Source organism: Zingiber officinale, chromosome 10B (genome assembly GCF_018446385.1).
Source record: "Zingiber officinale cultivar Zhangliang chromosome 10B, Zo_v1.1, whole genome shotgun sequence".
In the NCBI taxonomy this organism is placed as follows: domain Eukaryota; kingdom Viridiplantae; phylum Streptophyta; class Magnoliopsida; order Zingiberales; family Zingiberaceae; genus Zingiber; species Zingiber officinale.
Genome location: NC_056005.1, coordinates 68517645 through 68542693, shown reverse-complemented (window position 1 = coordinate 68542693; position 25049 = coordinate 68517645). Strand labels below are relative to the sequence as shown.

General features: G+C 32.8%; 1 protein-coding gene across 1 annotated transcript; it reads left to right on the top strand.

Moving 5' to 3' along the window:
• The first annotated feature begins 9201 nt into the window (after nt 1-9201).
• Nucleotides 9202-23065, top strand: LOC122029749 (alpha/beta hydrolase domain-containing protein 17C-like). The gene is made up of 5 exons (XM_042588871.1): nt 9202-9653; nt 10754-10790; nt 15938-16174; nt 16310-16357; nt 22487-23065. The coding sequence occupies exons 1-5, from the start codon at nt 9349-9351 to the stop codon at nt 22751-22753; spliced, it is 894 nt and encodes a 297-aa protein (XP_042444805.1). The 5' UTR covers nt 9202-9348; the 3' UTR covers nt 22754-23065.
• The last annotated feature ends 1984 nt before the right edge of the window (nt 23066-25049 follow it).

Sequence of the window (25049 nt, the reverse complement as noted above, 5' to 3'; positions counted from 1 at the left end):
TAATCTAATGTACTTACCAAATGTGCAGGACTAAAAGACTTGATAGGACCTGCCATCAGACTGAAATCCAGTTAGGTCTAGAGGACCTGAAAATTGGCGAGAAGCCCAAATAGGTTGATATTAGGCAAGAAGTCTAATTAGGTCTGCGGAACTTGATAACTAGCTGAAATTTAGATGGGGCATCTGGCAGGAAGACCTAGTGGGTTAATGAGATCAGAGTCAAGTAAGTCTGTAAAATATAAGTGAGGTAATCACTCGAGGAGAGAGATCTAGTGAGAATGAGCCCCAGTATAGTTGTAGGCTCTAGTTCAACTTAGATCTATTTTCGGATGTCTAAGTTGAGACTAGATTCTGGTCTTGGTAAGATAAAATCTAATTAATAATGTTATATTATTTTTAATATGCTAACTTTGTTTTGAAAGTTAACTTTTGTTATTTGGACTAATGTATCTTGCAAGAGCAAAGTGCAATAGTTAGCCTTGGATGAACAGTGTTCGAGGTGTCTTGGAGCTGACATGTAGGTGCCTTAGATGGCTGAAGGCGCCTCCGTGCAGATAACTCCCGCAAATAAAGTTTCAGCTACTGGAGACACCTCAGAGTAATTTAGATGCGCCTTGGATGAGACTAGAGATGCCTCAGATAAGGTTGAAGTCCCCTTTAAAAAGATAAAATGTGATGATTATGTATCTAATCAAATTTGAGATTGGAGGCGTTTTAGTTAAGATTGGAGGTACCCGCAACAACCTTTATAAGGAGGATTCAGCCACGAGCTTAATATAACTTTTATATGATCTTCCTCGATCATTCTATTGTGTCATCTTCGTGCTATCGCTTTACTACGACCCTACTACGTCCAACTGCTACAGTCAAAGTGGCACTGACCTCAACCTATAACCTTCAATTACTATAAGTGTCAATATAATTTAAATATTATTTTTATTATCATTACATAAAGAAAGTGTAGGTTGTTACGCTTTCTTCTTTTGTATAATCAAAATTTGAGTTTTAGTGGATTACCTATATGGTCTGAACGATAGTAGGCCTTAGAGTAAAAGTCGTCGAAGGCTTCGAACTAAGTAAAATTGATCGCGTACTGTGTGCTTGTGTTGTTTTATTCATTTTTATCTTCCATTGCGTACTTATTTTAAAAATTTAAAAAAAAAAGAGAGAGAGTTTAAAATAACATGATCTCCGCTCTGTTCATCATGTTCTTATATACTGGGAGGAGGGTTAAACTAATATTGTCATGCTAGAATTTTTCTTACACATTTTTTCGATTTTATATTGTTAGATTTTCACCTTAAGTCATAATTGGTGCAACACCACTCGAGCTATTTTTTCGCTTTATTCATTTTTCTTTCTCACTATTTACCCCAAAACGAAGTCTTGGAATATTTCTTTAAAATTGTGCTATGAAAGAAAAATGATGCACAAAGAGATGTTGGAGCGAAACATCCACGAACCTCCACATACGAAATGGACTACTTCAGAATATGGAAACATCATATGGAATCTTTCGTAATGATGGGGACTATGGTATGACACTATCACACTAAGGTGATCCATTCAAAATACAGAAGTGAATACAAAGGTAATAAGTTCAATTTTAAGTTTATTACCTAATAAAATTACGTATAAAATTGGAGAACACTAAGATATCTACAAGTATTGGACTCAACTAGCTGAGCTTCATGAGGATTTATCAACGCTGAAGGATCAAGTCAAAATAGAACTAAAAAATAAGTCCAAATCAACAAAAAAAAAAAAAAACCTACAAAATTATATGTTATGATTTTGATAAGTCAATTTATATTTTACAAAAACACCGCTAGAATATATGATCACTTAGACAATTATTTTTGCAATAATTTAGATTTGCATACTAAGGAGGAGTTAGATTTGAAAATTTTAACTTTAATTAAGGATTCAGAATTAAATAAGGATTAGGATTTTAATCAAGTCAATGAAGACTTTGTTAACCTTGACTTGGTCAAATATAACATTGACCAAATCAAATTAAATAATTCAAAAAATCTAAAATTAAATAAATTAATAAATAAAAATTTAAATATAATTAATTCACCAAATCTGAATTAAAATAAATTAATTAATAAAAATCTTAAAATTTTAGAAATAAATAATAATTTAATCAATTTAAATGTTAAGATAAATTTGAATTTAAAACTTAAGCAAGACGAAGTCAAAATAGATTTAGATAAAATTAATAAATTTTTTAATAAAATATTTGGTAATCTAGATAATGTCAATCTAGAAACTTCCATCCAAAATAAAAAATAATTTAATTAATAAAAATTTAAATCTTTTAAATAATTCTTTAGATAAAGATAAGTTAATCAATTTAGAAATTTCTATCAAAAAGAAAAAATTTAATTGTACTACAGATAAGATCGTAAACAAAGATAATTTAACAAATTAAAAATTAAAAATTAAAAATTAAAAATTAATAAAATTTTAAATATTAAAGATGACATTTTAAACAAAGACAACTTAATAAATTTGAAATTAAAAATTGATAAGAATTTAAATATTAAAAATAATACTTCAAATAAAGATAACAAATTTGAAATTAAAAAATAATAACAATTTAAATATTAAAATTTAACTAGTATTCAAGAGTTTAGGGCAGACAACAAACTTAGGCCTACTCAACTTTAGAATTGGTCAAAAGCAGAGGAACTAGCTAGTTGACTAGTGTTGAGATTCAATTGACTAAAAACCAAAAAATCATACCCTATGTGCATAAGGAGTTTTGTATAGTTTAGCTAGTTGATTGATGATTTTGTATTAGTCGACTAGTGGTTGAAAATCAATACCCCAAATGATTTGGGGTTTATAGTTTAACTCAGTCTGCTAGTAAATGAGAACCAATTTTCTTCTAGTCCAAATACACCAAGTTAGATTTGATAGAGGTATTAGTCAACTAATGGATAAGAATGTATTTAATGATTTAGACCTTGATAGAATAAATAGAAGGTTTTCCCCTAGTCAATTGAGGTTTGCTTAAAGTGAATGAAATGTTTTCTAGTCAACTAATCCAATCGAGTTCTATTGGAAGAGCATAAAAATTTCTAGTGTCGACTAATGATAAATCCAGTCAATTGATAGTACAATATCTAGTTGAAATGTAGCCAAGATGAATGTTCCACTAATATGATTTGCATAAAATTTAAGGGGTCAGTTGACTGCTGATCAATCTACTGATGGTCCAATAGTTTGCCCCCTTAAAATTTTCATTGTGTCAGTTTTACTATTTGTATTTTGTTGAATCTATAAGAAGTTTCTCCACCTCTATTACTTAACTACAGAAGGAAAAGATAACTAACTGTCTTCGTGTGTATAGGTCATGGGCATAGCATTTCTAAGAAATCATGAACCATGTAAAATTGGGAGTTTTTTGGTTTAATCTTTCTTATTTAGTGTTCTTTTATTCTCTTTTGCATATTTTTGTTGAACACTAACTACTTAGGAAAGACTGGTATTCACCCTCCTCTATTAAATCAACACTGATAGCCAACAAGTGACATTAGAGGGGGCTTGTTTTCCAAGGACTAACAGGCGATGAAACAAATGGCCTAGATCATTTCCAATATCAAAGTTCGAGGGCAGTTTCAACTCTAGGAAGTGAAAGATTGAGTTATTTTCCTAATTCGAAATCAATATGGCTATTGCACTTGAAGAGGGGTATGATTTTTCTACTAGATGAAAATAGTAAATTCAATTCCTCTTTTAAGTTAACAAAGAGTCAACTGATTAAAGCAACATTGCTACCCCATAGATTTTCAAGATTGATGGATTAGTTTATTAATATTTTTAATTTGAGTAGGAATGTACTAATTGCGTAAACAGAGGACAAGAAGATAAAATCATAGAAGGCAAAGACTAAGTAAATTGTATACACAATTGTGAATACATATTAATATTATTATTATTATTGTTAAATTTTTTTTTTTTTGGTGGACTAATAGATAATTTGTCAACATACGGATTCATAACATTAAGAATTTAAAGCCATTAAATGATCTAATTATTATTTTAGCAAGTTTGAATTAATAGATATAAATTTAGATATGTAGAATTCTTTAATTCACTTTGTTATTATTGATGGACTGATAACAGATCCATCATATGATTCCTGTTAAATTCAAGCAATTTAATTATTCTCTTGCACCCCATTGGTGAAAAGATTTCTAAGTTGTCATCATAATTTCTCCGGAAGACTAGCCTCCTCCTCCTTCTTCCACAGGGTTTCAAAATCAAGAATAGTATTCAAAGAATAATGACAATTCAACCATATTCAAGTTCTTCCTAAATTTAAATTTATATATTTAATTTGTGTCATATTCTTGAAACTACATCATTATTTTATATTTTTTAATAGAAATTTACCGTCTCATTTGATGTTGTTGATTGTTGCTATTGAATTCTACTTCTGGCGGAAGCGAAGTGTTCTTTCTGCCTTGCCGTGCAATTGAGGGAGACAGTTAAAACGTGGTTGGGTTAGGCTTTTTCTGTTGCTCTTCTTATCAATATGAAAATCTACCTCCGAATAGCAATCTCTCTTTCTTATATACACATTCACTATCTTTTCCTCTCCTCCTGCGTCAATATAACTCATTATTACTTCATAACAACTATAGTTATAAAACATAGATAATTATTCAAACCACTAGCAACATCCTCAATCCCTTAATTATTCGATTTTAGACTTTCTAACGATTGGGGGCCCAACCCACTCTTGGTCCACTTTGTATGCTCGGCCCAACAGTATAATAATAAGAGAAAGAGAAGAAAATAATAAAAAAAATTAAAGATAATAGAAATTTTAGGATAGTTGATGTAGCGTGTAGTGAAAAGTGATTATCTAAATTTAATAAAGTGAGTTATTTATTATAAATTTTAAATATAGTAATAAAAAAAAATTGATGTGGATGGTCTAATATCTTATTGTTGTAAAGTGTATATGACTATGATAAAGAGTTTTTAATGTCATTTATTTAGAAATTACTTCATATCATACAAACCTAATTATGTGGTTTTTACAAAGTCCTACCTAATTTTACTCTAGTTTTATAAAAGGTGAAATTCACTTTCAGGACTATCTTATATCATTAGGGGGAGGAAGTAAATAAAAAAAAACTGAAATTAACCATCATATAATAAGATAAGTTTTTTTTTTGAACTTTACTGGGATTCAATTTTTATTCAATTATATAAATCTGATGAGTAATTCGTTATATCATGGGCAAAATCAATTTTACTATAGGATGCACTATTTCATTGTTAAGATTACATTCCTTAATTTAAAACAAGTTATATAAATAACTTTTTCAGCTCGTCGACACGTGTCTTAACACATTTCTTCCTCTTTATCTTAAGGCCTGATAATCACTCCTTTTCTTGTTTGATCAAATTATATATAAAAAAAAAATTCAAAACAAGTTGCGCTAAGGATACGATGGGATGATAACAAATAGGATGGACTTCTATACAGTAAAAGTCCGAATTTCTTGCCGGACATGTTATACATCTATGATGTTTAAGGTTATTAATTTAAGTTGGCTCTAGTCGATTAAATTGAAAGTTTATCAATTCATTTAAAGATAGATTAAGATAGACCGTTTCAATTGGACCTGCGACCCACACGTGTCAGCTTATGATGAACTTGAATTAGTCCACAGCCCACATATTAAGAAAAAAATAAAATTTTCTTCTAAATTTAAAATTAAAATAGAAAATTCAATGAGATTATATGTTTGACCCACTTAATATGTAACATAAATTTAAAAATTTTAATCTTTTCTATATGTTTTTAGTTATTTATTTTTTGATGGACTCGTGGGATAGTTTGTTGAGCTTGCAACCCACTTTTTAAGTTAGGTTGGGTTGGAGATTTTTCAATCTGCCAAGATGATGGATCAACAGATCCCGCCCTGACAAAAGGTCATCTCGCCGCGTTATAGGTTAGTCTGTTTGATAGTTTTAGCGATGTTTAAACCACTTTTGATGATTAGGGATGTAAACGAGTCGAACTGAGTCGAACAGTATTAGGCTCGAGCTAAGCTCGTTTAAGTTATATTCGGGCTCGAGCTCGAATCGAGCTTTTATCACAAGGCTCGAGCTCGGCTCGTTTTAGAATTATCAAGCTCGCGAACAGTTCGAGCTTGGTTCGTTATTAGCTCGATTATCAAAGTTAACGAGCCTAACTCGTTAAGCGAACTCAGGCTCATTTTCGGGCCCGTTTAGAGTTCGTTTTTGGCTCATTTTAGAACTCATTTTTTGGTTCATTTTAATGCTCATTTTAAGGCTCGTTTTAGAGCTCGTTTTTTTGGCTTATTTTAGAACTCATTTTTTGCTCGTTTTAAGGCTCATTGTTTTTTGGCTCGCGAGCCTATAAACAAACATGTTCACGAGTTCATGGGTCGAATATCCTTAAGCTCGAGTTTGGCTCGATAAAACTATCGAGCTCGAAATCGAGCTCGAGCTCGTCTCGATAAGATAAACGAAAGAATTCGAGCGAGTTTTTTATCGAATCGAGCTCCGAATAACTCGCGAACCATTTGGTTCATTTACATCCTTAGTGATGATAGCTCGTTAGTCATGATCTATTTACACTTCTTGGATATACTCTAGTAGTTAGTGGAAAATTCTTATAGGATCAAATAAATTATCTTTAAAATTACTAGATTCGAAAAAAAAAAAATTAGATACCTAAATTAACAATAACAACATCAAATCGCATCAATTTTTAAAATCACCGAATAAGTATGCCATATCCAATCCAGCCCCACTTATATTAATTCCTTTTCCTAACAGATGATACAGTTTGGATAGACACTCAATTTTAAGTTTTTAGCCAACTTTTAGAAGATTAATTAAGAGAAATTTCATTTACCCCTTTATTTACACTTTCATTTTATTATATTTTACTTCTCATAATTTATTAAAAAAATAAAAATACTCTAATATAATTAAAAATTTAATTGTTTATTTTTTATATTTTTTATTGCATAGTTTATCTTTAACAAAAGAATGTTATAATTACAAAATTTATTTTTTTTAATCAAAGTTGAATGTTGAATAAAAAAATAAAATTTGTATGGAAAAGTTTTAATATCTTTATTCAATCAATTTGGCAATTGAAGATAATTAATTTATTAAATATATTTTCGGCTTATTGTTAAATTACGAAGAAAGGCTGAAAAATGCGACCACTTTTTCCTGGCAAAATATTTTTTTTTCTGTTAATCATCGTAATAATACATCTGGCGGCAACTAGTGTTAAGAGTTTAAAAAATTTCACTTGGGTGTAGGTTATCAGTAAAAAAGTTTAATAAATTTAATTAATCTCATTGATTAATTATGAGATAATTTATCTGGTCCTATAGAATTTTTCAATCAATTATTAAAATAAATTAAAAAGTATTTACAATTATCATAGTTATAATGGTAAGTGTTAAATGTTATAATAATATAATAACTAAAATTTATGCAATTGAATTAAATAGAATTTCATTTATATATATATATATATAATTACGGATTAAACTATTACAACATACCACACTTACTTTATAGTTGTTACACTTGCGATATTAAGAGGTTTGGTTTAGAGGTTTGGGAATGAATTCATTTCTAAATTTTATGTTTGGTTAATGGGAATAGAATCTAAATTTTGGAATGAAATCCAGAAACTTAGGTATGAATAAAACTCATCCCTTCCTTGGGTTTTAATGGAATGAGAATAAAATTAAGTTTTGGACGAAAATATCCTTAGTACATTTGTTCAAATTTTCTTTCATTTCACTCTCTCTCTCATCATGCTTTCTCTCTCCTCATTTTATCATCATATTTTCTCTCTCAACAATCTTTCTCTCTCCTCATTCTTTCTCATTACACATTCTCTACCATTTTCTCTCTATATTCTCTCTCTTCATTCTCTCATCATTTTTCTTCATACTTTCTATTTCATCATACTTTCTTTCTCCTCAATCTCTTTTACCATACTCTCTCTCCATATTTTTCTCATCATACTTTCTCTCTTCATTATCTTCCATCATACTTTCTCTCCTCATTTTCTCTAATCACACTTTCCTTCTCTTTATTTTTTCCCATTACACTTTCTCTCTCATCACACTTTCTTATCATACTTTCTCTCCTCAATCTCTCATTTTCTCTCATCACACTTTCTCTCTCTTCATTTTCTCATCACTCTTTCTCTCTCAACACACTTTATCTCTTATCATACTTTTTCTCTTCTCAATCTCTCCTATCACGCTCTCTCTCATTATCTTCTCTCATCACACTTTCTTTCTTTTCATTTTTTCATCACATTTTCTCTCTCATCATTTTCTCTCGTCATATGTTTATCTCATATTCAACTTTTACTTCTATCTAATTTTTTCTCTTATTTTCCTCTAAGGGTAAAAAAAGAAATTTAGGTTCATTCCGATTTAAAATATTCAACTAACCAAACATTATTTTTAAGAATGATATCCAAACTTATATTTATTATCATTTCACAATACTATGATACTCATTCTCATTCTGATTCTTAGAAGAAAATCAAACGGCAAAAGGAATAATCCAGATAATACAAATGATAAGAGTATTATTTTGATGATTAACTAAAAGCTTGTGAGAAAAAATAATGTCAAATAGAAAGGTCTTTTATATTATAAAATACAATATAATATTTTAAACTATATTACTATTTATTTTGAGGTCTGAATATAAGGTGGGAAAAAAAGAAAATGGTGAAAATAATGAGATAAATTCACGTCGCGTAAAAAAAATACAAGGCCACGGGCGTCCTTGTGGCCATATGAGGCGATCGTGTAGGGCCCCTCACGGTCGTGAGCGTGAGAAAAAACAATGTGAGGGAGGAAGGAAGGAAGGAAGGAAGGAAAGAAAGATTCATTCGTCCGATTTGAAATCGGATAAAAAATATTTTTTAAAAAAAGATATTTTCAATTCATCTATCTATTTTTTATAATAAATAAATACAAAAGAATGTTAATTTATTCTATACTGAATTTTTTTCCTTAATTTTTAGTTTTCATCCTTCCAAATAAACAAGGGTAAATGGGATAAAATAAGAGGGTCTAAGTATGGGGCAAAATGAAAATTTCCCATCAATTAGCAAACTTCTCTCGTGACCACCTGTTTAAGAAAATTACCGAAGAAGAAAATAAAATACGAAAAAAGAGCAAATAGAACGGAGGAAGAGAGGCAGAGGAGAGGGTGGATATGGCGATCTGTCGATCGGAACTGCGTTAATTTGTTGGGAAAGTGCGATCTCTGAGGCGCCTGTCGAGCCGAGGCGGAGCCATGGGGAACGTCACGTCGTCGGTGGCGGCGCGGTTGGCTTTCTTCCCGCCGGAGCCGCCGACATACGAGGTGTTCCGGGATGTCGACGGGGAGGGGAAGCTACACATGTTGGGGCTCTCGCCTGACCGGAACGTGGAGGTGCACCAGTTGGAGACGAAGGCCGGGAACCGGGTGGTGGCCACCTTCTGGCGGCAACCCCAAGCCCGCTTCACCCTCCTCTACTCCCACGGAAACGCCGCCGACATTGGCCAGATGATCGACCTCTTCTTCGAGCTCCGGGCGCACCTTCGCGTCAACATTATGAGGTATGAGGCAAGGCTGTCGGGATCCTCGGTCTCGTATTCGCTCTCTCCCCTTTTTTCTCTCTTTCACCATTTCGTCCTTCAGGTTTGCAAGGTTGGATTTATGTTCCTGTGGGAACATTTAGTTTTTTTTCGTTGATACGATTCTGTATATAGTTTCTTGTTGTGAATCTTATTTTTTAAGCATTCCTTTCATTTTCACAACGATACAATTAAAAAAATGCAAGAGACTTATTTTCTTCCAAGGAATAGATTCAACATTAAGGTAAGGAATAATAAATATGAAAATACGGGGTTCTGTTCATAAAATTTGTGAAAAATGCCGACTGATCTGTTGGCGCGGACGAATTATAGTGATTTGTTCCAATCCGAGTAATTTTGACATCTTGATTGATCATTGGTTAGGGAATTTTAGATCTTTGAAAGGAAAAAAATAAAAATGTTAAACTTGCGACCCAATGTTTCAAGGAGAGGACTCATTACATGCTTGCTTAACGTTATGTGGCATATTGGCTGTATCAATTGTGGTTAATAGGCTTCTCATGGCATTTATTTTTCTACCTATGATGAGGGTATCACAAATTCTATATCTAGTGTTGTTAAAGTGAGGGTTCTAGTAATGTGGATTCCAAAAAGATAATATACTCAGCCAAGCGTGGTGTCAAAGTCACCATTATTTGAAGCTTTTATATATCTTGTGCATCTACTACCTACTACACTTCATTTGTCCTAAGCCGCATCAGACACATTGAAGGGAAGATTAGGTAACATTTCGCCCTTTGTTCTTTTTATTTAGTAGCGTTAGCAAAATGTGGGGATTTCCGGGTTACATTTAGTCATCTTACACTGTTCTATGAATGAAAGTGGTTTGAAGAATTGATGTCCGTATAATCATATTGCTACATGAATAAACAATTTGATCTTCATTTTTTGTCTTTCTGCTCTTCAGCTTCATAGATTCTATGTTCAGGTCTAATTTTATTATGTACAAGCTTAGATTGGATAGTGGAATATATTGTTTTTGACTTAAAATGAAAAATATAGCCTTTAAAATTTAATCAAAGGCAATCTAAACCATCTAATGAACATTTTTTATTTTACAGTTATGATTACTCAGGTTATGGAGCTTCTACAGGGAAGGTATGTTTTTCACTCGAAAAAGTTAAAAGTAATATTTTTTTTATATGTTTACTTTGAATCTTATAAAATTTATTTTTAACATTATGAGAAGGATTTTGTATTGTTAAGAGATTATGAAAGAAGTGAAATGTTGAACTTGTCACTACATTTGCCCTTCATGAATATACCCACTTGTGTGTAGATTAATCAAAGGTCTGGCAGAATAGCGATTATTTTGGAGACGGAATCTCATAGAGGAATTTTAGAGAAGACAAGAACTCGCAAAACGTAGAGAAGGCGTCTCTAGGTTTAATAAAAAAATATTAATTCAAAATAAAAGATAATTCCTAACTAAACAATTGTTTAAATAGACCCAAAAACCCAAAGATGTGAAAAGATAGAAATAACCCCAATATAATGATAAAATTGTTGGGAGCCTCTGAAAAGATCTCAAACGATGTTTTTTGGACCTGAGACCATGAGATTACGGGTTATACTCGGTGACAAATTATAGATTGATTTAAGTGGTTGTAGCTCCTGTGGTTCATCTCGAGTCAAAAGTTATGACCTTTTGAAGTTCGAGTCTCGTTTGTGCCGTAACCATGTATATGATGGAACATGGCCATGTCAAGTAATATGGGCTGACCGTGTTCCTTGTTGGACGACTCCTTGTCACGACACGGAATGGGACACGACCATGCTAGAAAACAGTCTGGCTGTGATTCTTACGGGAAGGCTAGATTGCTCCTTGTCTTGGCACAGAATGGAACACGCCCATGCTAGATAACACGGGTTAGCCGTGTTTTGAATCTTCAATTCCTCCTCTTCAAGGCACAGAACGAAGCACAAGCCTATTGGGCTAGTCGTATGCCTTGATCCTCCTGCATCATCTCTAGAACCTACTTGTATATTAATTAGAAACCTTTAGTCCTTTGTAATTGTTTCTAGCAAATCTATAAGTGACAATTGTTGGAAATTGGAAATTATATTAATTCAAAGCTTATCTAATATATGAGATCCTAACCTTTTTTTTTTTATAAATTGATAACATGAGTTAAATGGTTGCATAGCTCTTGAATCCATGATCCAAGAGTTGAAAGAAGTTGTATTTGAGACATTTAATCCAATAGAGGATGAACATACTTGAGTACACCAATGTGCTAATATATGAAGGTTTGTCAAGGTTACTAATAAGAAATCTCGACCTCTTCTAGGTTAATCCGCCTACTCTTTTGGTGTTACTTCATTTTGTTGTGAATTTGTCATATGCATCTGAGAATTGATCTTTATTTGTTCTTTTTTATCTCCCCACTCTCGATTGGGTGGTTGGCCATGAAGCTTCCAACACAGGTCACAAATATGGAGTGCCTTTTTATTATAGACGAACCATAAACAATCATGATTCGTTACCCAACTTTTCTACTTTTAGAAAATATTATTTTTTATTTATTTTTTTCATTTTTGTTGTTGAATTACCACCACCATTACCCCTCGAACAAGTGCTAACACTTCATTAAAGCATGAAACTTCTTGCTTACAAAGAGCATGAGTTTTTACTTGACTAAATTCTGGATTAAGTCTTACAAAAAAATCATGAACTCTAGCTTGCTCAACGAAATCTTTAGTACAACAACATCATCTTTAGAACATTTGGTTTTGATCATCCCTATAATGATCAACTTCAAGGTTAAAATTTTGCCATGCCAAAGTTTTTGTTTTTATGACTAGAACGACAATTTCGATACACTGTCGTGTCGTGGCCATATGGCTTTGTTATTTTTTAAAATACATATATATTATTTAAAAATTATTTTTATTAATATTTGATTTTATAGCTGATTGTTATTGATAAATATTTGAGATGTTGTATGTTAAGTTCAAGTTTTGATATTATCTGGTGAAATGCTTGATATTTATTGAGTAAGTCAAGTTAGGATTAGTTAAAGTCCACTAAGTAGACATGAAAGGAATTTAATTTTCATTTATTTTGATAAGTTCAAAAATAAACCAAATTTATATATATAATACTTTAATTCATAGTAGTATATTTATAAGATTAGAAATTATATAATGTATATTTTATTTTTTCTAACAATTTTTCCCTCCATATTAAAGAGTTTTTTTTTTGTGTTCTCTTTACCTGGTGAACAGATGGAGGGAAAAAAAAATTAACCATCCTTTAAAAAGTATTTTTTTTCTCTAATAATCTTGTGGACAGATGAAGGAAAAAAATTAACCATCATTAAAGAGGTTTTTTTTTTCTCTCTATTTACCCTGGTGAATGGATGGAGGGAAAAAATCAAAGGAGGAAAAAAATTAAATATCAAGGGGGAAAAAAAATTTAGAGTGAAAATAATAAAAGAAGGAATTTGAATTAATTGTCTAAAAAATAAAAAATAGAGGACTCCGCGACCTTATGACTTCCTCGATGGCGTCGCGAGTTCGCAGAGGGTCATGCCAATGCTAAGGACTATTCTAGTGCCGATATTCCACCCATGCTGACCCACATATTACATTATTTTATACCATGATCAAGGTTTTGTCATAAGCTTTTAAATTATTTAGTGCCTTGTTTAACAATCATTATTTTCACCTTCATTTAATATACTTCGGTAGATTAGAAAAAGGAATCCAGGCTAGTAAAAGGAACACTATGAATATTCTAGTTTGTCTTAGAAAATAAAGCTAAATGTAAAATCGTACCTAATCAAAATATGCAGTGGAAATAACCAAACAAAACATCGGAAAAAAAGTTTATCAAGTTTTCTAAATCAACTAAACAAAATAAGTATGCACAACAAAAATAGTGTAACACTTAAGATCTAATATGACAAGACTAATAACATGCAATACTTAAGAGTAAAATATAGCAAGATTAAGAGAATGCAATACTCAAGATCTATTATAACAAGATTAAGATTAAAATTGCTATAGATTCTTATTAAAAACTCTCCTTTTCATAAAGCTTTTGGAGGCCGAGAAACTTTTTTTTTAACAAGAATCAAGAAATTAAAGCACAATAATAAGAAATGTACAACAACTTAAAGAAGGAGAAGTTAAAAGCCCTAATTGCTGTTAATCTTTGTGAAACACAAGCACAAACATGTCAGCACAAGGATGCAGAAGCACAATGAGCAGAATGCCAGAATGATTGATTGATCGTAAAACACTACTCCGAGCCTCCTTTTATAGAGCCCTGTTGAAGTTGATCTGACACTCTTTTGGTTGATTGGAAGTCCCTCTAGTCGCTTGGAGTTGATATGATTGTAAACTTTATCTTCGTCGATAACATTTTAGCGGACTCCGATCGTCTAGACTCCCTCCGAGCCCTTGGAGCATGGTTGAACACCTATCTTGACCGTTTTCTCTGGATCGCTGGATCATTTCTTCGCCGATCGCCTAGAGCCGGTCGCCTAGAAGCTGCTTCGGTCTCCCGGACACCACTTCTCTCTGGTCACCTAGAAGATCTTGACTTTTGAAGATTATTTCCAACTGATTTTCCAAATCCCATCTAGTTGCCTAGAACTATCGAGTAGCTCCCTGTAACATAAAGTTAATGAGAAAAAAAATAGTAATACTCTAAGTAGGCTTCGAACAACACCCATTGCTCGAAATCTTACTTACCTTTGCCTGATACCTTCAGGACTTTGCTAAATGTTCAACTCCTAGCTAGCCCTAACCCATCCAGACTTTTACTGCCAAGTCTTCAGCTCCTATCGACATCCTTCACCTAGTTCCTAACTAGGTCTGCTTTGACTCGTTCCCAACAAGGTCTTCCTTTGCCTAGTCCCACTAGGTCTTTACGCTACTCGATTCCCAATTAGGACTTCCGTTGTCTAATCCCACTAGGTCTTTTTGCTGTCTGTTCCAACCAGAACTTCCATTGCCTAGTTCCACTTGGTCTTTCTGCTGCTTAGTTCTTAATTAGGTCTTTGTCATTGCCTAGTCCCACTAGGTCTTTGCCATTGCCTAGTTCCCAACCAAGACTTTGCCTCATGTCAAGTTACCTGCAGTTGCAAACTCGACTAACTCGTCATATCACAAACAAACCTAACTTTCTATTTAGTCATACATCAAAGTATATGTTTGATGCAGTGCTCTTAACACCAACACAAAACATAAAAGAAAACACTGATGAAGGCTAGAAGAAGGAAATTCAAAATTGAGCATAAGGCTCTTAGACCATATTTAAAGTTGAATTGTATTACCTTCAAATTTATTCAATACAGAGATTGGATTCTAAACCTTTTTTATAGATTGATAACCTAATTTATTCTGTATAAAATAATAAAATTTTCTAATGAAACCCCTAATTATCCCAATAAAAACTCTAACAAACTTTTAAAAAATAATAATAAAATTTTTAAGGAAATTAACTATGTTATTATATTCCATAGGAACCATGATCCCATGATGTTTTTAGGGATATATGGTTGCAAAATCATGCTTTCCCACACCAATACTATTTAGCTATGATAAATCACTTGAATAATCACTCTCTGTCTCTCACAAATCAAAATTTTGTGATTAGCACTGCTGCCATGTACTTTTTATTTGACATAATTTTCCATTTGTATAGATCATGCTTAGCAGCCAACCCCACCTTGTGGGAAAAAGCTTGGTTGTTGTTGTTATAGATCATGCTTAGAAGTAATTGTTTAAATTTAGAAATAGTTTACATATAAGATGGTTTATGACGTTGAATTTTATTGAATTTAGACATGCAAATAGATAAGCTAGCCATCTCGCTTAGGTGAAGTATCTAACAATCCCTTTTTGTTTGCATTGGAAGGAATCTAAAAGGAATTAACAGGAATCATGAATGCAATGATATATTTGAAATGTAGCCAATCTAGGTGATGGTGATATGCATACCTATGTTTATTGCATGAACATTGTTGGATAATAATACATTTAAAGCAACTTGATGCTTCTAAATGACTTCTTAAAAGATGATAGCATCAGTAAAACTCAATTTTGGGATAAGATCGTTATAGCTGACATCAAATAGTTGGAACTGATAGTAGATGTATGATAGCTTATAATTTGATGTATCATGCCAATATTTCTCAGCAAAGAATTTTCTTATCAGAATCAATTATTTTGTCTTTAAACTCTCATGTCTGATCATAACCATGTTTCCCTTGTATTGCCCATTCTTCCTAAAGCCATCTGAGTTCAACACATACTACGACATAGAAGCAGTGTATGAGTGTTTGAAGAATGAATATGGGATAGAAGAAGAAGATCTCATTTTGTACGGTCAGTCTGTTGGTAGTGGACCAACATTGCATCTGGCTGCACGGTTACAGAAACTGAGGGGGGTTGTCCTCCATAGTGCAATTCTTTCAGGAATTCGTGTCTTGTATCCTGTGAAAGTGACATTCTGGTTTGATATTTTTAAAGTAAGTTCTGATTTAGTCTCTGATGGTTTTTCATGTCTTGCTTATTTGTATTAATGTTATTGCAAGTACTTTCCATTTTTATCTGAGATTTCTTTTTCTTGTTATGGTCTTGAAAGTTGAGATTTTTGTTTGCAGAACATTGACAAAATACGACAGGTGAACTGCCATGTTCTTGTTATTCATGTAAGTCTTTTATATCAGTCATTTCTCTATACTATTTTTTCCTTAAGAGAAACGATGATGTAGCTACTGTAGTATATCTTTCCAGTGTTGAAAATAGACAATATAAGAGGGTTGTGATAGGCTTATAATATTCTGTTACTTGAATTTCTTCAAGAGTACTATGTGTTTTTACCTTAATGTAATTGGGAGAATCATTTACTTCTTTCTCTTTTTCTTCCTTTTTTTACTTCTTCCTCTTCGCCTTATCTTCTTCTCCCAAAGGACATTTTTTACCTTCTTTCCCCTTTCTTCCCTTTATATTGCTCTTCACCTGATTTCTTCCTTCTATTTTCTCCTATGCCCTACTCTTTCCTCTTTTTATTCGATATAACCCTTCTTTGTTCTCTTACCCTTTATTCACTTCCCTTCTCCTTTTTATCCCAATTTCCACCCTCTCTCTTCCCTTTTTCTTCCCATCAGTCCCCTCATCAACATGTGGTGCTCCAACAAGCTATCTGAATTTGCATTATTGATAGTGCTAGGCATCATGCCAAGTGATTATCTAAGCATCCATAGAGATAGAATTTTACTAGCAGAAAATGAGCAATTTGGCACGATGATTGACACCTTTTTAAGGGCAATGCCTCTAGAGTTTACTTCATGTAGATCCCTTTGTATCCGAGTGGCATGTGCTTGCAGGTGTAAGGCCAAGTGCCAATTCTAAATTTGCTTCGATGGAAGTACTCATTGGAGTTGTTTTGGGTCACTAGGGGCGTAATTCCTTACCGAATGTTCATGTTGTACATCTCTCTAGAGATAGTTGGGACAGAGACACATTTTGAATGGTAGTCTCATAGTTTCCTAGTTACATATCATTGTTTGTGTATGTGTCCCAGTAGATGCTAATAGGAATAGAGCTACCTTTTCAATTAACACCATCAAAATTACATGCTTTCTTATAAGTCATATGCAACATGAAACATGCATAAGAAGCATCATTACCTATATATTGAGTGAAAAAATAGGACAAAAAGATTCCTTTATTTTTTATTTCTCCCTCTAATTATTTATCTTGTTATTTCTTATTTTCAGTTTTTTCTCAATTTTTTAATTCATATGTTTTCCAGTTTCCCTCTTTCTTAACTTGTTCCTCAACTCTATTTACTACAAATTGGCAATTCGACTAGGGTGGTTCTCAACTCTATACCCACTTATGTTGGAAATTGATTTTTATATCTGACAAATTAAAACATCCATTAAATTGATAATGGATGTTTAGTTGGATATAATAAAATTAAACTACTCGAGTGATGAAAGAAATATGCATATTGTGGATTTGGTTTGAGTCAATTTGCGATTGGACGAGGGTTCAAGCTGTGTATGAGGTTGGAAAAAATCGATGGACTAAGCACACAAACATAAGCTTGAGTATGCATAAGCATAAAATCCATGGGATGAATAAGGATGGAAAAATTATTTAGATATAAGAGGTCACATGAACCCACGGAGAGACCTACAATGGTCCACATGATAGCTCTTGTGGTTGCATGTGTGGCAACTGCATAAGCTACACACACCACAAATATTCCATGCAACCCCTTGACTCAAGAAATATTTATTCTATGTTCTCAAAATTAAGAAATGTTTTAATTTCCAAGAAATCTCAAGCAACACGCCACCCCTATAAAAAGGACCATCTTCTCCTATTCCATAACATTACAACTCAAGATACTCTCTCCTCTTTGAGTTCACTTTTTTGTTTTTTTGTTTTAAATTCTATGAAGAGGTCTAAGGTTAAGTCGTTGAAGGTTCACCAGATCTCAAAATTTGAAGCAGTCCTATTCTAACATGAAATGTATTACATATTGGGAGATGATTGACGATAATTGTAAGCATCTTGGCATGGTAAATATTATGTTTAAAGGAGACTCCAACTCGTCTTAATGTAACAATTATTCAATTCTGTAATATCTGCACCACCTACTCATGTTCAGGACAACTACATGAAGACATGTTTCAACCATCTGAAGAGTTGTGTTAACTATCCCTTGAGTTGTGACCCAAGTCACCAATCTGGTATCCTGCTGTACTAAGTCGTTGACAAGTTAAGCTCACCACCTAAAGGAGATGAAGCTACTCTTGCTATATAATATTCACGACAATATTACGATCATAGTGACCATGGGTTGTCCTCAAATGGGAGAAGTTGTAGAAAGTTTTCTAGCACCAATTCCAAAAGACAGTAAAATAAGATATTTCCTATATAAAAATTATATCCAATTCGTTGGATGACAATCTGTATAATGTGTATAGATTGATAAAGCCGACCAAGATTTTGTAGAAGTCGTTGAATATGAAAAATAAATCCTAGGCTGTTTACAGTGATCCAAAAGGCAGAAACATCACAACTTAATGCAAAATTCTAAAAATTAGGCATATCTAATGGAGGAAGATAACACAAGGATCTAAAAATCAAGTGCATCTAATTGAGGAAGAGTAATCAGGTATACCATGAATAATGGAGAATGTATATCACAACTAGAATATTGTAAATCATTGGTCGTCTGATGTATACCATGAACTTATCAGTAAGTTGAACAAATATACGAGTAATCAGGTAATGATTATTGGAAAGCATTGATAAATGTTGAGGCACCTAAAATATATAATGAGATACAAATTACACTATTTAAGATATTTAACTACATTATAAGATACTAACTGGAATATCCAATATAAAAGACTTCAAATTCATGAGTGGTTATATGCTTAGCATTAGAGAGGCACAATGTCCTAGAAGTTCTCGAAGAAAAGTTGTTTTGCTTGTCCACTATGGAATCTAACTTTTTGACTTTAGATAGAGATGGGGAAAGCATTATTGGAGCAACTCATTGGAACATCTTATTAGAGGACATTCCTTATTGAACAAAACATTTGTCGAAGATATAATGGTAAAAATATATAATGGTAGACATTAACATATCTTTTGAAGATATAATACCATTACATAATTTTGATCTTTAGTGGGATAATCTCCATGACTATACAAAGTCAAAGAAGAATCTCACATATGTGCTAACCAAAGGCTTAGAGATCAAGTGCACTGCCTGTCTAGATAAATAAGACTAAAACCCGTATGTGAGTCAAGTAGTGACAACCCAAACATGCTAACTGGAGACTTTAAGATTGTGGTTTAAAGAGATAACTAAGTTATAAAATTCGGAAGACACTTAAAAGGAAAAAATTATTCTTGTGACAATAGAGGTGTGACCTGTAAAGGGTAATGTTAAGTGATAGGCTTTTAATGATTTTTATATCATCCAGGAGGATATACTGGACTGCAGCATGATTCTTTTATATGTCACCTATGCAAGTGTCGAGTGAAACTGCTTCAAATTGAAATACATTAATCCCAAGAATTGTCTAAGGTCAAAATAGATACAACATAAAATCTTATAAATGCCTAGGGAGGCTATTATAATTGTTTTGGTTTACACTAATGGCTAAATAGTTAATGACATTACATTCACTAATTAGCTAAGTAACCTTGATCTCATTCCACTATCAAAAGTTTAATTTCATAAGCTATCTATCTATCTATCTGGATGCCATAGTTTTTCGATGGAACTCTATTGTGTTCCGTTGAAATTTGAATTAATTTCCATTTATATTAGGGTAGTTGGAAATTAGTTTTCATAACCACTAAAGTTTAGTAGGATCTAATTAATGGATAATAGATCTTTACTTGGGCATGGAAGTAGATTGTCTTAAAGTCAGTTTCTCAATTGAATTAAAAATTAGTTTCTAAAATTAAGCTACTTTGAGTGATAAAGGAAACCATGCATATCGTTGGTCTTGTTTGATTGGATTGTGATTGGATGAGGTTGTGAGCTTCGAAGACAAGCTTGGAGTTCACAAATGTGTGCGCGCAAACATAAACTCAAGAACACATGAGCATAAAATTGCATGGGATGAAAAAGGATGGAAAAATTACGTGGATTCAAGAGGTTGTATAAACCCATGACAAGATATACAAAGATCAATGGTGCAACCAAATGAGTGAGCTAAACACATGACAACCAACCATAAATGTCATGTAACCTCTCGAGTACAAATGGCTGTATATTTGCTGGAAAATATATATATACTTCAGAAATTATATTGAAAATTATAGAAAAGAGAGGTGTTAATATAATATATATTGAACTAATTAAGAATATGTATGAGGATGTAACGACTAGAGTGAAAAGGATTAACTGAAGCATTTTCAATAAAGATAAAGTTACATCAAGGATCAACTCTAAGTCCCTATCTTTTTACACTAATTATGGATGAACTACTGGACATATTCAAGATAATATCGTGGTGCATGTTGTTTGCAGATATTGTTTTGATAGATGAGACATGTCAAAGAATAAATGCTAAATTAGAATTTTGGTGGGAAACACTAGAAGTGAGATTTTAGGCTAAGTAGAGTAAAGATAGAATATATAGAATTTAAGTTTAACAATATTAGATATAATGAGACAATTGTTGAAATAAGAGATGCCGAGTTGTTTGGAATGGAGAACTTTAAGTATTGATGATCGTTTTTGCAAATTGATGGAAGGATTAAGAGAGATTTCTTACATAGAATATAAGCAGGATAGTTGAAATGGAGGAGAGCATCCAATATTTTATGTGATCGTAAAGTACCTCTAAAACTTAAAGAGAAGTTCTATAAAACGATGATTAGACCTACTATGTTATATGACACTGAACGTGAGCTATAATTTGAGCGTATGAGCAGAAGATGAAAGTTGCAGAGATGAGGATGTTAAGGTGAATGTGTGGACATACGAGGATGAATAAAATAAGAAATAAAAGCATTAGAGAGAGTCGAAGTTGCATCTATTGAGGGAAAACTTCGAGAGACGTTTAAGATGGTACGAACATGTACTTAGACGATCAATAAATGCTTGATATAAACTATGACAAATACACATATCAAACGAAGAAGACAAAAAAAGACTTGATTAGTAACAATAAAATAAAACAAAATTTATTTAAGTATAAATGATGATATAGTAGGGGATAAAATCCAATGACGTAGAAGGATCCATATAGTTGACCCCACCTAATGGGATAAGGCTTGATTATTGTTGTAATGTTAATGTGATTGATATAATAGAATTCTTTCATATGGTTAATGGATGCATTCTAACTTTTTGAAACACATAAATATATATTCGATTAATTATTATTATTATTATTATTATTATTATTATTATTATTTTGCATCTTTCTATTCCTCTTAAGTTGTGATTCCTTGTCAAGAAAAGGTAAAGGGAAAAAAAAGATAAGTAAAGGGACAAGGAAGAATTTTTTGCAGTTTCTTCATAAAGAAATATAGGAAAGGCAAAATTTGCAATCACTTTGTCACTTTTGTCTTTCATCTAGATTTGTCTAAAAGCTAGTGCAACCGCCTAATATATATATATATATATATATTGGAAAATAAATAACAATTGGAAAATAAATAATTATATATTTATTGGAACCTAAAAATGCGAACTAGGATTGAACATAAAGAGAAAGGGGATTGTAGTGATCTAGCAAATTAAACATAGTTCAGAAACCTATCTTTAATGAGCAAATGGCTAAAAGTTGCAACAAAACACCAGTAGATAGATCCTAAAAGTTATAATTGCAATTCTCTTACTCGTTAATCTCTCAATTAACAGAACAACTTTGATTTCATATGAATATGAAGGGCTTTGTGGGGATCCACCCAAACTGGTCGAATATCTTTGAATATATGAGCTCTCATAGAGCTAAATAGAGATTATCTGATATTTAGAAGCACAACTTATGTTGTTAGAGATTCTCATATAATTTTGATGGCTGCTTGACAGCACAATGGCCATAGATCTTGTGAAATATCACTCCAGAGTATGGTGGCTACTGATCACCTTTCCTATTAACAATGGCTAAGTTCCTTCTACCACAGGCTGTGAAAAAGTCGCAAGTCCACTAATTCCATCCATTTAGTCTCATTTACTGATGATACAGACTTGTACAAGTATGATATGGGGAAAAGAGATAATCCCCGTGTTCTGGTAGGATTAGGATGTATCACTGTTATGAAAATGCTATGACGTCTTCTTTTAGGGAACTGCTGATGAGATTGTCGACTGGAATCATGGAAAACGTTTGTGGGAGCTAGCCAAAGAGAAGTATGATCCACTCTGGGTAAAGGGTGGTGGCCACTGCAACTTAGAGACATATCCTGAATACATCAAGCATCTGAGGAAGTTCATCAATGCCATGGAAAGACTTTCACTCGTGAAACAGCCGAATCAAAGCAATAATCCACCAACATCAACCATGGAGGAGGATTTAAAACATAACAAGTGTCTGATGTTTGCCAAGAAATGATGCGTTAAAGAGATTGTTGTCATCCCAAAAGCTCCAAAGCTTGATATTTGAGTTAGTCATGTCTCAACCGTTTGAACAATGAAGAGCTGGATTATGCAGGAGCCTCTTGTGGGATATGATGAGATAAAGCAAACTCCAAAAAAAAAAAAAATTGCACAGAGAATTTCTGGCATTGATATCTAAGAGAGATGTACAGATACTAATCTTTAGGAGAATCTGTAGACCAAATGAAATTCATGAGTTTATTTGTTTGTATGATTTGCCAGATGGCTTGTGGAAACACTTGCGCTAAAGCAAATACATTGTTTTGTTTCTTGTGTCTTGCAATTGATATTATTTCTCTTTCTCTTGTATCTCTGTCTAGGTTCATTTTATTCTTCGTCAGTGCTTGCATAATGGAAGAATTCCCTTAATTTAAACGAAAATTAATACTTTATATATATATATATATATGTATATATATGTCATCATTTTCTCAATTTCACACAACATTTTACTTTTTCTTTGTACCATTTCTTGCATAATATTTACAAATCATATCAAAGCAACAAAAATTTTAGATGAAGGCCTTAGTGTGAGAGAAAGGATGGATGAGGAAGTGTTGGAATTGTCAGAAAAATCATAATACCCTAAATCTTTTTACCTTTAGGATTATATATCTGTGAAAGTCATGTAAGAGTTATGCCCGACCTATATTCTATCCACATAGCTCATGTTTTAAGGTAGCAAAGGTACTAGCATTCGAGAAAGAAGATGAGAAAGAGTTGCCGATTGTTCCAATTTTATTTATTTATTTAGCTTGCACTAGGTATCCAGCCCCTTTGGGTTTATTGACGTGTACATTTTATATAGATATTTTATTGTAATTTGAAATACATCATATCGTATTTTTTATGTATATATTTCATATTTTCATCTTTATATATTTTATTTTATTACTTTTAGTTTGGAGAACTACTTTTTACTTATTTTCATTGGCAAGGAGTACGCTCTGACCGTGCCCCATGACACGGGTGTGCTCCTACGACCTAGAAAGATGAAGAATGTAGTTGAAAAAGGCTCAATAACAACTAAACATACCTCATCATCAAGTTTCATTAACAAGCTTAACATATGAAGCGTCCACGAAGAACAAGGATTTAAAAGATCATCAAAATGAAGTTTTAATCAAGGAACATGCTCCGACAATGTCCCATGATACATACAAGCATGTTCATATGGAAGAGATCGGGTGTAAAACGGTGCTAAAATGCCTCTAGCAGCTTCCCACACAACCAGGTCGTGTTGTTGGGCATGACTCGTGCCTAAATGGGTCGTTTTTACATGGGTGCCTGTGTGGGGCACCACGGGTCATGTTTGGTTCGGCTTGCACTACAGATCAAAAGTAAAACGACTATAACTTTTAGGTCGGTTCAAGTGACGGGTCGAACCTGTAACACCCATAGGGTTCCTAGCAATTTCATATATTTTTACCATGGTAAAAAAAAATAGGCGTTATGTGAATATTAGCAAAAATAAAATAAAATGGAATTAAAAAGAGGCAAGACCAAGGCATGAACCTCTGGTTAGAAGCATGTATAGTGTAACCAATAGACCAAGAGGAGATATTATTAGAAAGGGAAGGGACAATATAATTAAGAGTAAGAAAATGTTTTCTTCCACTTAGAAGGAGAAGTTGGAGTTGCCTTCTTCCTCTCAAATGAAGAGATGATTCTTGCTTTCTCTTTTCATTAATGGATGAGTAAAAGAAAGAAGAAGGAAAAACCCATTTTCCCTTCTTCCTTTCATTAGGAATAAAAGAGGAAAGAATGAAAATTTTCATTTGGTTGCTCTCTTTCTCCTTCCTCCTCCTCTCCACCGAAACCACTCTCCTCTCCCTCACCATTGCCGAACCAAGCAAGAAGGGTGCTCTCTAGGGAAAGCTTCACAACCAAGGATTTCTTCTTTTAGAGAATTAAGCGAGAGGATGTGAGTATCCCCTCACTGCAGTACAAGTAGTTATCGAATGTTTGTATGTAAATGTTATTTGAAACTGTAAAGATTTTCTTGCATGTTTCGGCCAAGATAAAGACTTGTGGTCACTTAGGGTTAACAAGTTTACGAGTTATGCTTGATGTTGTAACCAAAAAGTCTAGAATCTCACCTTGGAAGTTTCGGCCAAGATAGGAAATGGGGTCTAGGGCATAGTCTTGAAAAGGAAACATGTTGTTTATGCTCCATCATGATGTATGATCTCTTATATGTTAATAGCTTAGGTTTTTCATGCTCCATGTTGTATAAAAATATGAGAACCCTA